The sequence below is a fragment of the Dasypus novemcinctus genome, chromosome 23, assembly GCF_030445035.2.
Source record: "Dasypus novemcinctus isolate mDasNov1 chromosome 23, mDasNov1.1.hap2, whole genome shotgun sequence".
In the NCBI taxonomy this organism is placed as follows: domain Eukaryota; kingdom Metazoa; phylum Chordata; class Mammalia; order Cingulata; family Dasypodidae; genus Dasypus; species Dasypus novemcinctus.
In genome coordinates, this window is record NC_080695.1 from 63,233,340 (window position 1) to 63,249,588 (window position 16,249).

Below are 16,249 nucleotides of genomic sequence, written 5' to 3' on the forward strand. Positions count from 1 at the left end.
CCTACTCCAAAACCATCTTCCCAGAACTCCCTTAAGATTTTATACTCAACTAAACTGATTTCAGAATGAGGGTGAAAAAAAGTCGCTTTAAATATACTCACTGAAGGGAAGAGCATGAGATGCAAGAAAAAAGATGAGCACAGAAATTGGTAAAATAGCAATTTATTAAACAATACTGATTGGACAAAGTCATAATTAGCTTTTTGGTTTTAGAAAGTGCCTCTAAAACTCTTGACAAGAATAATAAACAGCTTTGTATCTGGGGTTTGGAGAGTTATTCAGTGCATAGTTAAGGCATGCTAAGATCCTTTTCGTGCTTGGAAGGATGATAGAAATACTGAATAAATTGGACTCTATAAGATTATGATTTTATGTTGATAATAAAATAACATCACAGATGTTTCAAAATAATTCAATGGCTGGTGGAGAGTGGGTTGAAGGGTAGATAGGTTTTAGATGAAATGAAACAAAACTATCATGAGTTGAAAATGTGAGTAATAACTTTACTTGCACCCTGTGCTCCTGAAAAACAAGAATGCTTAAGAAATCTCCCACCCTTCTGTGCTCCACAAAGCAGCTTACTGCAAGGAACCACCCATCTTCACATGATTTAGATAAGACTGGTTGACGACCTTGTTTAACTATGACAACACCAGGAACGGATCCTCCAAATTTCCACTGTGTCTCATAAATGATTAAGTGAACCACTGTTCCCACCGGACAAAATGCCCCATAAGCTTTAGTCAGGCTTCTCTCTTTGCCCCAGGTCTATAGACTTCGGTCCATCTTTGAACTCAAGTATTGGGAACTTAAGCAAGCAATGGACAACCTTAATGCCACAGATGACACAACAAATACATTTCCTTTTCAGTTTCTCCCTCATGCCACTTGCTCACACTCTACTTCTCCACACCTAGGGCCTACTAGCCTTTTTACCTCTCCCTATAAAAGAAAGCCCTTTACCATGAGACATTTTCAGATCTTGTGATCTGAACATTCACCCTATTGCCAGTCTTTTCAAATAAATTTTCTCCTTATCTGAGTCCAGATTTGACAGATACATGTGATATTATTATATTTATCTAATTTTGTATGTGTTGGTAATTTTCCATAATAAAACATTTTAAAAAATGTATGTTACCATTTAAGGAAAGTCACTAAAAGAACAGAAAACAAATTTGAGAAGGAAAAAAATTTCAGAAGACAGGGAAGAAGAAAAATAAGGAAATAATAATAATAAATGGAAAACACAAAATAACATAGTCTTGGCAAATAAAACCAAAAATAGCTCCCAGGTTTTCTCAGAATCAACACAAAAGTTAAACTCTCTGAACTAACAGAATTATGTGACAGATATCCTCTGGAAAATCCCTACTTAGATGCTCGACCCCCCAAGAGTCAATGGAAACCTCTAGTTAACTGCATCTGGCCCAACTGAAAATTTTAAAAGACTCACTTAGATTTAACCCACCCCTGTAAGACTACCAGGATAACAGAACCTAGCACATTTCCTTTTTTTCTGGTTGTAAAACTGCCCCCCAGACTTCTGGCCTTAAAGCTGCTTTCACTTTTGCAAGTAAAAGGTTTCCATCTGCGGCAAACTTGGTGTCCTGAATAAAATGCTGTAAACTGCAACTCCAGTGTGTCTTTCTACAGTGTAAATAAACCTAAATGTACATTTCAGTAACCATTATAGACACTCATCTATTAAGAGGCAGAATCTATCAGATTGAATTGAATATAAACTGTGAAGCAGATCATAAGGACCTCATACAAATCTCTAAAGAGCTTCTGATCTTTCCCTAGTCTGATAAAACTTGTTTTGGAATTTTGGGGGTGTGATGGTTAATTTCATGTGTCAAGTAGGCTAGGTTATGGTGTCCAGTTGTGTGTCCAAACACTGACCTAGAGGTTGCTGTGGAGGTATTCTGTAGTGGGATGAGCATCTACAATCAGTAGACTTTGTTATTTTTTAAATTCCTTTTTATTTATTAGAGAAGTTGTAGGTTTACAGAAAACCCATGCATAAAATACAGAGTCCACAGATACCACACTAATATTAACACCTTGCATTAGTATGGTACATGTTACAATTCATGAAAGAACATTTTTATAAATGAACTATTAACTATATTACATCATGTACAGTAGTGTTCACTATGTAGTACAGTGCAGTTTTAAAACATATTTTATTCTAGTAAAATATATACAACCTCTAATTCCCCTTTTAATCAAATTCATATATATAATTCAATACTTTAAATTATGTACACAAGGCCTAGTTTCTTAGGGTATAAACTTAGATTACTGATGTAAGAACTTTCTTTTCTAATATAAACATTTACAAACTAATTTCCCTCTAAGAAATATTTTAGTAGTATCCCTCAAATTTTGGTATGCTCTATTTTCTTTAAGTTCAAAATATTTTGTAAAATTCCTTGGGACTTCCTCTCTGACACATGAATTATCAAGAAGTGTATTGTTTAATTTCCAAGAGTTTAGAGATTTTTGTTATCTTTATATTATTGATTTCTAGTTTAATTCCATTATAGTAGAGAGCATACATTGTATGATTTTAATTTTTAAAATTTTTTCCTTTTTTTACTCTGTAAATTTTTATCCTTTATTTTTAAAGCTTTAGATTACATGCTACATTGAAAATATAGGGGATTCCCATATACCCCACCCCTCTTCCTCACCACTTTCCCCCATTAACAACAACTTTCATTAGTGTGGTACGTTTGTTAAAATTCATGAACACATAACTGAAGTACTGCTACTAACCATGGTCATTAGTTTACATTATGTTTTTACACTTTGCACCATACAATTTTATAGGTTTTGACAAAATGTATAATGGCTTATGTCCCTCATTGCAATATCATGCAGAACAATTACAATGTCCCCCAAATGTCCCTTGTTACACCTATTTTCTCTTCAGAACCTCTGGTGACCACTGCCTTTATATCAATGCTATAAGTTCTACCATTACTAGAATAATAGTAAATCTACTTTGGTCCATAGTTGTATGGACCAAAAGGTGATGGTGATGACCACTCTGTCTCTGAGAGGGGGCTTAGATCCCGTGGGGCAGATGGAAGGAAATGTCTTGCTTACAGCTGTAGATACTGTTTTTTGCCCATTCCAAAAAACAGTATCTACTGTTATAATCAAGTTGATTATAAGTAAAGGAGATGTTCTTCAATAATGTGGGTTGGCCTCATCCAATCATTTGGAGGCTGTACGAACAAAGACCTGAGGGTTTCAGAGAGAATAAAGCCTGCCACAAGACTACCACATCTACTCAAGTGAATTTCCAGCCTCTTGGCCGCCTTCACAGGCATGACTGAAGACTGCAAAATCAACTCTTAGTGCAATCTCTAGCCTGCCCCCCACCCTACAGATTTTGGACTTGCCAGACCCTAAAATTGAGTGAGCCTATTTAAATATACACATATTCTGTTGGTTTTGTTTTTCTTGACAATCCTGACTGGTACAATGTTTGATGCATCATTATGGAGTAGAATATGACATGCATAACCAGTGTCAGGTTTGAGACCTCACGGGGTTGTTGCAAAGTATCCTTTCCCCCTATTTTCCAAGCCTGAATCTCCTGGCTTCTCAGTGATTCCATGAGCCATCCCAAAGCCTCTTCTCAATACATTCAATTTTAGCTTATCAGATTGGTTCTGTTGCTTAAGAGGAATAAAAGTTACCCACTAAAAGCATATAAAGTGCTGGGGGATGGGGGTTAGTTTTCAAAACTATGTGTGGCAGGACTAGACCTTTCTTGTCCTTAGGCTGGCTCTTTTCTGGTGTCAGTGATATATAACAGTTGATAATCTTGCCCCCTATCCCTTCAAAAGGCAACAAACATCAATGCTTTTTGAGCCACCACCTCTAAAGTTTCCTCCTATCAGCGTTCCTCCATTGCCCTGTTATCCTGACAACTTTTCTGCTTAAGACTTATGTACCAATCAACACTCCACGAGATCTGCTGGTTAGGCCTGTAGTTTTACTTAGGTGATGTGCCTCAAAGTCTTGTTCATGGTGCCACATCTCTGGGCTTCACTTAACAAGTGAAGATCAACCCAAACATGAAATCCTTGCCCATAGTGAATTCCCTGCATGCTGCAAGATGCCCTCCACTGCTCTGAGTCTGTAATGGGACTTCACAATGGGTAGCTAGTTCTCATTAAATCAAGTCAGAATCTGGCTCTTCCACTTATGTTTAAAAAGTAAAGACACAGGAAACTGAACTTGTAACAGTTTTATTACTGAAGATGCTAAGGCATTCACAAAATGCCACGGAAAACCATTCCTTGGCTTATATTCCCTGGATATATATTTTAAATCTCAGAGCTTCTGAGGCTTGTACCTTTACCACATAATAGGAAAGGAAGTCTCTCATTTAGACCATCTCACAGTCAAGAATTATTTTTCTATTTTCTCAATGTCCCAGTGCGCATTGTCCATAAAGCTTGTCTCCAGTGGGCCCTGACTTGTACTTATTAAATCTCTGACTTGTTCACATGTTTAGAATTCCTGGGGCTACTTTATCCTAGCCGCAGCTTCCCTTCGCTGTTCCCTCTGATAGAGATGTACACGAGACACAGTCCTTGGAGTCTTGTGTTATTCTTCTGAGTACTGAAGAGAGTCAGGAAATGAGCAAAGGCAAAGGGTTGCATTAGAGAAATCAGCAAATTAAAATCCTAAATTTAAGGTGGACAAAGCCATTTTCCTCAACTGAAATAGCGGGTTGGATAATGCTTTTATAACAGCACTGTATTTTTGTGTACACAACACATAATGTTTAACAAATCTGATTATACCTAAGTATACAAACAGATTTAGGGAAAAACCTCTAGACTATTTCCCCAAATGACTGACATCCATTAAAAAAAAAAAAAAAGGATGCAGGGGCACAAATCATATAATTTGAACACACAATGGGAAGGTATTTATTTTTATAAAATCTTGTGGAGATGCACTCCATGGTGCATCTGGTCTCAGTGAAGAACTGATTTTTGCTATATCTATCGACCACAAGCAGGTCACCAAAGCTGATTGTCAAAAGAGGTTGAACTGGTGGCTACTCATATCCTGGGACTTTTGATTCAAGCAGCAGCTCCACAGTCACCAAAGATACTGTACACAACATAGCTTAGAGACATGGGTCCATGATAATGTATCTTTGAAAACACAGACATTGAAAGTACTTATTGAGTGTAAATCAGAAATTCATGAATCTTTTGGAAAGGCCACTTAAAATCTATGGAAAAAGACTGTCCCTAAACAAAGGGTTCACAATCTGAACTGGCCCTTTAAAATGGCAAAGTGTCAGAGTAACATCATAACAGTCAAATATGAAAAAAACCAAACATTTTACAATATATATTACTGAAGACTTTTCTTTTAAGTAAGATTTTCAGAAAATCCAGGAATAGATTTTATGTCACAAAATGGTCCATATCGCCCAAAAATGTCTTTTGATTGGACAGTAAAGTAGTATTTGTTGGAAGATAAAAACTGAGACACAGTACAGGCCATTGGGAGAGGTAAAGCTTTAATTTCTCCAATTTTCTTCCAAATGAGCTTATTACTAGGGCTCTCATGGCACAGGAAGAGGTGGTAGCTTTCCACAGGAGCACACTTGGGATTGATTTTGGTGATGTTCCAAGTCAGGGCGATACCCCTCGGTCTCAGCACCCGTTTCACTTTGAGCTCAGGCTTCTGGGGAGGAAGTGTATCTCGGATTTTGTCTACTAGTTCAGGTAGTGGTGGTGGCGGTTCTGGGAGAGGTGGCAGGTGCTCAAAGGACTCAAGAATCTAAAAGCATATTTGTAGAAAAGTTTAGCAAGGTGGGTTTTTTTTTTTAAGGAGGTACCGGGGATTGAACCCAGGACCTCATACATGGAAAGCAGGCACTGAGCTACACCCAAGGGTACTGACTATTTTAATGTAGTCAACTGCAATTGTTCCAACATCTATTTCCCATTCCTTAATCCAATTATCATAGTTATAAGAACAAAAGGATGCTTCAAGAATATGTGTGGCTGACCCTAGTTTTTTCAAACATAAACTTCTTTTGGAGTTAAGATTTCTATACTCTGGAATGTTACTAATCCTAATTAGGTTAGGTCCCAGTCATTCTAGATAAACATTCTATCCTCATTCCCAAATTGTGTTTTTAGCTATTGTGCTAACTTATATGAAAAGTGTCAGTACATGACAATATCCATTTCCCTCTAACCTCATCAACAATGACTATTACCCTTAAAAACCTTCCCCCCCCCAATATGCTGGATGAAAAACATATTTCTGGTTTTAATTTCTCTAGCTTCTGGAAAGTTCATCTGGATTATTTTAATTGCATACATAAGTAGACTCACAAAAGCTCATTTTAAAAAGTACATTAAAGTGCTTTCAAAGCTGAAATGTGACCTAAATGTTTTTTCAAGAGTGCTTCCCATTCCATTTGGAATGAATGGCTCTTAAAGAGTATTTCATGTAAGTACCTGGGCTGCATTCTGTGCCACTGGGGTTGTCTCTTTTGAGTTTAAAACAAATTTCACAGGAGACTCCAGGGTGGATACTGGACTTTCTGTGAACAACACAAAGTGTAAGAGGTGAAATTTATATGCGATCAACTCCACAGCCTTTAAAGCAGGGGTTCTTAACTGTTTTTGTTCTAAGAACCCCTTTGCCAGTCAGGTGAAAACCACAAACTCCTTACCAAGTCCACACTATACTGTGTACTATGTAATAAATATATCACACTCGCACCAACACGTGTCCACAAGAATGTTTTTTGAATTTCAATTCAAGTTCACAGACCCCTTGTTAAGAACACCTGCTTTAAAACAATGAATAGTTTTTACATGTTAGGTAGCAATTAACATGTAATTACAAAATTATAAAACCATAAAATATGAAGATAAATTTTTGATAAATGTTTAAAAGACCTTAAAGTTTCCAAACATGGAGAATTTTCCTTCTGTGTGACAAAAATGCCTCTCAATGGTAGGAGGACAGAGGAAATTTGGTTGGGAGGGGGAAACGAGGGTATTGTATAGTAGGTGTTAGAATGGTTTGAAAATAACTGCGGAAAGTACATAAGGGGGTGGTAAGAAAAGCGGGTCTATGTTGGACAGTAGCAGTAACTCTAGGTAGGTAGAAATCCAAGAAGTTTGGAGAGACCTAATAAGCAATAAAAAACATTTTAAGTCTATTGTATGGCCAGTGATTGATCTCTGTAATATATTTTACGGATCTCTATAAATGAAATTCCTTTTATTTTTTTTCTTTTGACTGACAAGGATAATTAAGATTCTATATTTTGTTTCAAAGTTAATCTGTCAGCCATTTTATTTGCTAGTTGTGAGGCCATAAACCAGAGAAGCCATAAATTCCTAGATAAGACAAAAACAGACACAAACTTACTTTATAAAACTAACTTACATAACTAACTCTGTAACCTGCTGGGAAGTTTGGAGCTTCACTCTGAAAGCCTTGCAGCCACCCAGGAACCAGCTTCTCGGTCCTCCCTGTTCCCTAATAAATTCTTTTATTAATATAGTTCCTTAATAAACTGTTATTATTTGCTATATGGAGTGGTCTGCTTTGTTTTTTGGTCTTAAGTGCCCAACCAATTTTGGTGGAACCTATTTTGTAGGTTCATGGACAGACCCTTTGAGAAAGGTTAAAGACTTTGTTTTTAATTCTGAGGATCTGTACAGCCTTTTTAATACTGTTTGAATTAATCAGAAGTAGGCTAATGAAAATAATAATGTGCAGCTTAATAATTGCATGGGAGGTGATATAAACAACCTTCTTAAAATTTTCAAGTGAACTATTGTCTATAAAAAAATTCTAAGAAGTACAATTTCCCATAAATAACTTTATCTTTTAAGGCAATGTCATAAGGCCCTTGACAAATTAAAAAAGGCTAAGAAAGAAACCCCACTTTATGATGTTAAGAAGTGACAAACAGAACTTTCATTCTAACCTGGTTAATTGTTTATATCTTTAGTATCATCAATGCCGATGTCTTGAAAATAATCTCCAGCTTTTATTCTTCTCTATATAAAAATACGTAATGATTACTTTAGTGTTCTGTGTTCTCAAAGCAACAGTAACTGATACCTCATTATTTTAAGGTTCTTCAATAAACTGCTAAATGGAAACTGAAGAATCAAGAATAAAATAAATATGGGGTTTTAAAAATTCAACTTGCACAATTCTAGACCAAATACGCTTATTATAGAAAAATTAGGAAAATTAAAAAAAACAGTACTTACAAAAAACACAAATTTCCACCTATCAGAGGCTATTTTTTTACAGCAAATTTTTTTTTGGTCTTCTTTTTCAAAGATACACAGGATCACAAAAAATGTTACATTAAAAAATATAAGAGGTTGCCATATACCCTGCACCCCACCACTCTCACTGCTCTTGTATCAACAACCAGTTTCATCACTGTGGCACATTCACTGCATTTGGTGAATACAATTTGGAGCACTGCTACACCATATCGCCTATAGTTTACATTGCAAATTACACTCTCCCCCAGTCCATTCAGTGAGTTATGGCAGCATATATAATGTCCTGCATCTGTACCTGAAATATCATTCAGGACAACTTCAAGTCCTGAAAATGCCCCCACAGCACACTTCTTCCCTCTCCCTGCCCTCAGCAACTTCCATGTCCAGTGTCTCCACATCAGTGATACAATTTCATCCATTGCTAGAGTTACAGTAGTTCTATAGTAGAATACAAGTACACTCTAATTCATATTTTATTGCTCCATCCTGTGGACCCTGGGATGGTGACGATTTCTACTCCACCTCTAAATTGAGAGGGGGCTTAGATCCCACATGGCTGATGGATGCGATTCTCCTGCTTGTAGTTGCAGACACTCTCAGTTCCTTGGTGTGGTGTTTGTCCTCCTTCACCTCCCTGTTAGCTGACCTGAGTAAGTCCAATGAACCGGAGAGTAGATGTTGCAACTTTGCTGAGGCTCAGGTCCCAGCTGGCACATGGCCAGTCGAGAGATTCAAGTATCTTGAATATAAACCAACCCCAGTGCCAACCACCGGTTCAGTAAAAGTGACAGAAGAGGCATGTGTAGAAAGGTCACATACCAGAGGCTATTAATCTTTTGGTGTTTGACCTTCCAAATTCTTTGTGCAGTGTATATACACATGTCGACACAAATTCTATGTAAATATTTACATTATAATAACAATTTTAAAGTTCTAATTTTTAAATGAACTTTCAGAGACAGCATTTATAGTCGATATAATACACCCATTTTAAGTGCTCTTTGAGTTTTGATAAAGAACAGTTACGAAATCAGCAACAAAATGAAGACATGAAATGTTTCTATCAGCCTAACGGTTCTTCAGTATCCTTCTCAGTCTATTTTCCCACCTCTGGTCCCATGAAACTTCTGGTGTGCTATCGCTAAAGATAAGATTTGCCTTTTCTATAATTACACATAAATCAAATCACACAGTATGGAGGATTCTTTTGACCAGCATTATCTGTCTGAGATTCACCCATGTTGTATTATCAATTAATTGTTCATTTTATTGTTGAATAATTTGCCCCAATTTATGTATCCATTCATCAGGTGGTGGACATTTGGGTTGTTTCCAGTTTTGGGCTATTATGAATAAAGCTACTATGGACATTTGTGTACAATTCTTTGTATGGATGTAGGTTTCCATCTCCCTTGGTAAATTCTAAAGGCTGGAATAACTGTTGTTTGGCAAGGGCATGGTTAATGTTTTAAGAAACTGTCAAATCACTACCATTATACATTCCTACACACAGCATGAAATTTCCAGGTTGTCCCACATCCTTGTCAACACTTCATATTTTCGATTGTTTTAATTTCAGCCATTCTAGTGGATGTGTTGTGGTAGGTAGCTTGTTATGGTCTTAATTTGCCCATGATGTTGAGGGAGCATGTCTTCTTGTGCTTATTTGCTATATTAGTTCCCCAGAATTGCCATAACAAAGTACCACAAACTAAGTGGCTTAGAACAACAGAAATTTATTTTTTCATAGTTCTGGAGGGTAGAAGTCCAAAATGAAGATGGCATGAACCATGTTGCCTCGGGAGCTCTAGGGAAGAATCCTTCCTTGCCTCTTCTACATTGGGGTGATTGCTGGCAATTCTTGGCGTTCATTGGCTTGCGGCAGCATAACTCCAGTCTCTGCCTCCATCTTTACATGGCCATCTTCCCTGTGTGTGCAAATATCCTCCTTCTTATAAAGGCAACAGTCATTGAATTAGGGTTCACTCCAACAGAATAAGACTTCATCTTAACTTGATTACAACTCCAGAACCCTATTTTCCAAATAAGGCCACATTCAAAAGTACTGGGGATTATTGTTATTTTTAAATTTGTTTTATTTTAAGAGAAGCTTTAGTTTACATAAGTGTTATATAAAAATATAGGGGACTCCCACATGCCCCACTCCCTATCCCTCCCATACTTTTCCACATTAACAGCCTTCATTAGTGTGGTACATTTGTTACAATTGATGAACACATATTGAAGCACTGCTACTAACCGTGGACTAATGTTTACATTATAGTTTACACTTTGTCCCACATACTTGTGTAGGTTATGACAAAATATATAATGGCCTATATCCGTCACTGCAATTTTGTGCAGGACAATTTCAATGTCCTGAAAATGCCTTCATGTTATACCTATTCTTCCTTCTCCTTCCCTTCAGAACCTCTGGTGGCCAATGGCCTTATATCAATAATAAAAAGTTCTTCCATTGCTAGAATAATAAGTCTATGAATAATAGTAAGCCTACTTTAGTCTACTGTTCATTCTCCAATCTTGAGGATTTTGGGATGGTGATGCCCACTCTGAGACAAGACTTAGATCTCATGGGGCAAACAAACTATCTGTTGCAGACCCTCTGTTCCTTGGGATGGGATTTGTCCATCATTTCCCTTATGGCCTGGCTGAATCCAATGAACTGGAAAGAAGGTATTGCCACACTGCTGAGATTCAGGGCTCAACTGGCACATGAATGGACCAAAGATTTAAGTCTCTGGGACATATATTAACAAGTACAGTGCTAATTATAGGTTCAAATAAAAGGGTCAGAAGAGCCATGCGTATGGAAACTAAATTAATCTAACTCTGCTACACTGGGGAGCACAGATTCTAAAGTAAGACCCACTAACAGGATGCTGAATTCCTAAGCTTCTCTGCCCTGCTTATAGTGTCTGGATGTCTCTGGAGCCCTCAGAAGTCCTGCTATTTGAGGCACTGTTTACTGTGGCAGTCAATGAGATCCTGCAGAGATGTGCATAAGCATAACCTCTGGAATGAACTCTCCTGACTCATTTTGAAATCTGTGTGCCATAAAAGCTCATGTGTTTACCAATTTCCCCCTTTTGGTCAAGGTCTTTTTTTCCAGATACTTGCTAGTTGGCACTTGGTAATAATCCCTCAGTGCCAGGGAGGCTCAACCCTAGGACTCATGTCCCAGGCTAGGAGGAGATATTGGGGATTATGACTTCAACATATCTTTTTTAGTGACACACTAACCCACAACATTTGCAATCTCCCATCTTCTTTAATGAAGTATCTTGTAAAATCCTTTGTCCATTTGTTAAATTGGGCTGCTTGTTTTCTTATTACTGAGTTGAAAATTTTATTTATATATTCTGATATTTTGCAAATATTTTCTTTTAGTTTGTGGCTTGCTTTTTTCTTTTATTTTCTACTAGAACAGTTTCAGGCTTACAGAAAAATCATTCAGAAAGCAGAGTCCCCATATACTTCCTTAATACATGCAGCTTTCCCTATTATTAACATTTTGCATTAGTGTGGCAACCTTGTTACAATTAGTGAAACAGTATTACTGTAACTACATCATTAACTATGTTCCACAGTTTATATTAAAGCTTCTTCTTTGTGTTGGGCTGTTCTATGGGTTTTTAAATTTTTTTATTCTAGTAACATATGTACTAGAATGGTACATATGTACCATTTTAAACCGCTTTCACATATACAATTCAGGGGTGTAAATTACTTCACAATGTTGTATTGCCATCATGTGCTTGCCTTTTTATTATTTTCTTAGCATTTTAAAGAGCATGCAGTTTTAATTTTGATTAAGTCCAATTTATTAATCATTTTTTAAGGTTCATGCTTTTTGTCTCTCTTAAGATATCTTTACGTAACCTAAAATTGTAGAGATTTCCTCCTATGCTTTTAAAAAAATTTATTAGAGAAGTGGGTTTACAGATTCCCATATAACACTCTACAACTAACATCTTACACTGTGTGGAATACTTGTAACAATTACGGTTAGCACTTTTAAAAAATAACTGTACTTTTTTTTAAACATTAGTTACTGTGATAGTTAGGCTGTTGTGTCAACTTAGCCAGGCAATTGTGCCCAGTTGTTTGGTCAAGCAAGCACTGAGCTAAGTGTAATAAAAGGGCATTTATGGACTTTAGTCACCAATGACTTTACTGCAGTGGTAAATCATAGATAGCTGGTTATAATTACATCAATCAGGAAGATTACCATCAGCAGTGAGTGACGCTTTTTCTGATCAGATGAATCCCTTAAAAGGGGAAGTGATTCCAGCATTGAGAATTTCCCAGCTCATCTTTGGACAGCCAGCATCTCCCAGAACTCATCAAGAATCTTCATTGGACTTTCATTGGAGCTCCTGGTTTCAGTCTGCCTGCGGAACCTGAACTTGTGCATCCCCATGGCTGTGTGAGAGACTCTGATAAACCTCTTACTATTGACAGATAACCCTGGTTGATTCTGCTTCCCTAGAGAATCCTGACTAATACAGTTACCTTTGTTATAACTGATGAAAGGTTATTAACGTATTACTATTAACAGTCATCTATACTTAATATTAAGTATATTTTTTCCTATATGCCACCCTATTATCAACACCTTATATTAGTGAAGTACATTTGTTATAACTTATGAAAGAACATTCTTAAACTTGTATTAACTATAGTCCACTATCTACAACTGGATTCACTGTGTAGTATAGCACTATGTTTTATCTTCTAATTTTTATTCTAGTAACATATGACCTGAAGTTCCCTCTTTTAACCACATGCACCTATATAATTCAGTGCCCTTCAATACACTCACAATGATGTGCTACCAAAACCACCATCCATTTACAAACCATAACAATCAATCTAAGAAGAAACTTTGTACAAATTAAACATCAGTTCCCCATTTGCTAACCCCAATCTATGCCCTGGTAAGCAATATTCTAGAATTCTAACTCTACAAGTTTGCTGATTGCAATTAGTTCATATTAGTGAGATCATTATGATATTTGTCCTTTAGTGTCTAGCTTATTTCACTCAAAGTAATGTACTCAAGGTTCATCCATGTTGTCACAAACACAACATTCCTTGTTATGGCCAATAAATGTTCCATTGTAGGTATCTACACACTACATTTTGTTTACCCATTCAACGGCTGATGAATACTTAGGTTGCTTCCATCTTGTGGCAATTGTGATAATGCTGCTATAAACACTGGTGTGCAAACATCTGTTTGAATCCTTGCTTTCAATTCTTCTGAGTATATACCTAGGAGCAGGATTGCTGGGTCATATAGTAATCTGATACTTAGTTTCCAGAGGAACTGTCAAACTCTCTTCCATAGTGGCTGTACCATTTTACATTGCTACCATCAATGAATGAGTTCCTATTTCTTCACATCCTCTACAACACTTGTAGTTTTCTGTTTTGTTTTTAAAAGTAATTATTCTAGTGGGTATGAAATGAAATCTCATTGTGGTTTTTATCTGCATTTCCCTAAATAGCTAGTGATGTTCAACATCTTCTCATGTGTTTTTTAGCCATTTGCATATACTCTTTGGAGAGATGTCTATTAATCTTTTGCCCATTTTTAAATTGGATTGTCTTTTTATTGTTGAGTTGTAGGCTTTATTTATATATTCTGGATATTAAACCCTTATTGGGTTTGTGGTTTCCAAATACTTTCTCCCATTGAATAGGCTGTCTTTTCACTTTCATGAGAAAGTCCTTTGATGCACAAAAGTTTTTAATTTCGAAGAGGCTGCATTTATCTATTTTGTTCTTTTAATACTTATGCTTTGAGTGTAAAGTCTAAGATATCATTGCCTAATGGAAGATCTTGAAGATGATTCCCTGTTTTCTTCTAGGAGTTTTAGACTCCTATTTCTCATATTTAGGTCTCTGATCCATTTTGAGTCAATTTTTGTACATGGTGTGAGACAGGGGTCCTCTTTATTTCTTTTGCAGAAACATATCCAGTTCTTCTAGCACCATTTGTTGAAGAGACTATTTTTTCCTCAGTTGAGTGGATCTGGTAGTCTTGTCAAAAATGAATTGGTGATAGATGTGAAGGCTTATTTCTTAACTCTTGATTCTATTTCCTTGTGCCATTACCATGCTGTTTTTTAAAAATACACTTTGTAATATGCTTTAAAGTCAGGAAGTGTGAATCCTCCAACTTCATTCTTCTTTTTCAAGGTAATTTTGACTATTGAGTCCCTTATCTTTCCATATAAATTTGATAACTGGCTTTCCCATTTCTGCAAAGAAGGCTGCTGGAATCTGATTGGGATTGCATTGAATCTGGAAATCATTTTGGATAGATTTGACATTTTAATGATAGTCTTCCAAACCATGAACATGGAATGTGCTTCCATTTACTTAAGTCTTCTTTCATTTCTTTTAGCACTGTTTAATAGTTTTCTGTAAAGAAGTCCTTTACTTCCTTGGTTAAATTTATTCTGAGATATTTGATTCTTTTATTCGCTATTGTAAATGGAATTTTTTTTCTTGATTTCCTCCTCAGATTGCTCATTGCTAGTATATAGAAATGCTACTGATTTTTGCATATTGATCTTGTTCCCTGCCACTGTGCTGAATTCATTTATGAGCTCCTGGTAGCTTTGCTGCAGATTTTTTGAGTTTCTATATATAGGATGATGTCATCTGCAAACAGTGAAAATTTTACTTCTTCCTTTCCAATTTGGATGTCTTTTATTCCATGTTCTTGCCTAACTGTTCTGGTTAGAACTTCCAGCACACTGTTGAAGAACAGTGGTGACAGTGGGTAGCCTTGTCTTGTTACCAATTTTAGAGGGAAAGCTTTCAGTCTTTCACCACTAAGTATGAGGCTAGCTGTGGGTTTTTCATATATGCCCTTTATTATATTGAGGAAGTTACCTTCTCTCATTTTTTTTTTTTTAAATCAAGAAAGGATGCCGGATTTTGTCAAATGCCTTTTTGTGTGTCAGTTCAGATGATCATGTGTTTTTTCCCCTTCATTTTGTTAAAGTGGTTGTTACATTAATTGAATTTATGTTGAGCCACCCTTGTATAACTGAAATAAAACCTACTTGATCATCATGCACAATTCCTTTAATGTGCTGTAGGTTTGATTTGAGAGTATTTTGCTGAGGATCTTTGCACCTATATTCATAAGGGATATTGTTCTATCATTTTCTTTTCTTATAGTATCTTTATCTGGCTTTGATATTATAGTGATACTGGCCTCACAGAATGAGCTGAAGTTTTCCCTTCTCTGATATTTTTTGGAAGAGTTTAAGCAGTATTAGTTTTACTTCTTGAAAGTTTGGTATAATTCACTAGTTGCCTTACTCTGGTCTTGGGTTTTACTTTCTTGGGATGTTTTGATTTCTGATTCAATCTCCTTACCTGTTAGTTGTTTGCTGAGATCTTCTATTTCTTCTCAAGTCAGAATAGGGAGCTTGTGTATTTCTAAGGAAATCTGTCTATTTCATCTACATAACCTAATTTGTTGGCATGCAATTGTTAATAGTATCTTCTTATAACCGTTTTTATTCCTGTAGAGTCCACAGTAATATCCTCCATTACTGATTTTAATTATTTGTACCATCTGTTTTTGTCAGTCTAGTTAAACATTTGTTTTTATTGATCTTTTCAAGGAACCAACTTTTGGTTTTGATTCTTGCTGTTGTCTTTTGATTCTCTATTTCATTTTTCTCTGCTCTAATCTTTTTGTTGTTGTTAAGTAAACCTTATTGCAGCTTCAAAAAATAAAATAACAGATAAAAGGCAACTTAACAAATTATGGATGCATTACTTAAAAAATTCTCCCAGGTAATTTATCTCATTTAATCCTAAAAACAAATGCAGCTGTTTCTCCAGTATTCAGAAAGATACATAAATGAACACAAATT

The 16,249-nt window shown here is 36.2% G+C and overlaps 1 protein-coding gene across 6 annotated transcripts in view; it reads right to left on the reverse strand.

Moving 5' to 3' along the window:
• Nucleotides 1-16,249, reverse strand: part of ATF7IP2 (activating transcription factor 7 interacting protein 2) — a 133,702-nt gene that overhangs the window by 43,224 nt on the left and 74,229 nt on the right. For 4 of the 6 annotated variants that reach the window (XM_058286480.2, XM_058286477.2, XM_058286479.2 and 1 more), the window contains 2 exons: nucleotides 6,519-6,604; nucleotides 4,256-5,829 (listed from right to left, as the gene is read on the reverse strand). The exons of the other annotated variants lie outside the window; for them this stretch is intronic. In XM_058286480.2, the coding sequence (XP_058142463.1) occupies nucleotides 5,416-5,829; nucleotides 6,519-6,604 (500 nt within the window). In that variant the 3' untranslated portion in view covers nucleotides 4,256-5,415. Of the gene's footprint in view, nucleotides 1-4,255; nucleotides 5,830-6,518; nucleotides 6,605-16,249 lie in introns of those variants that run through there. 6 annotated transcript variants of the gene reach the window in all.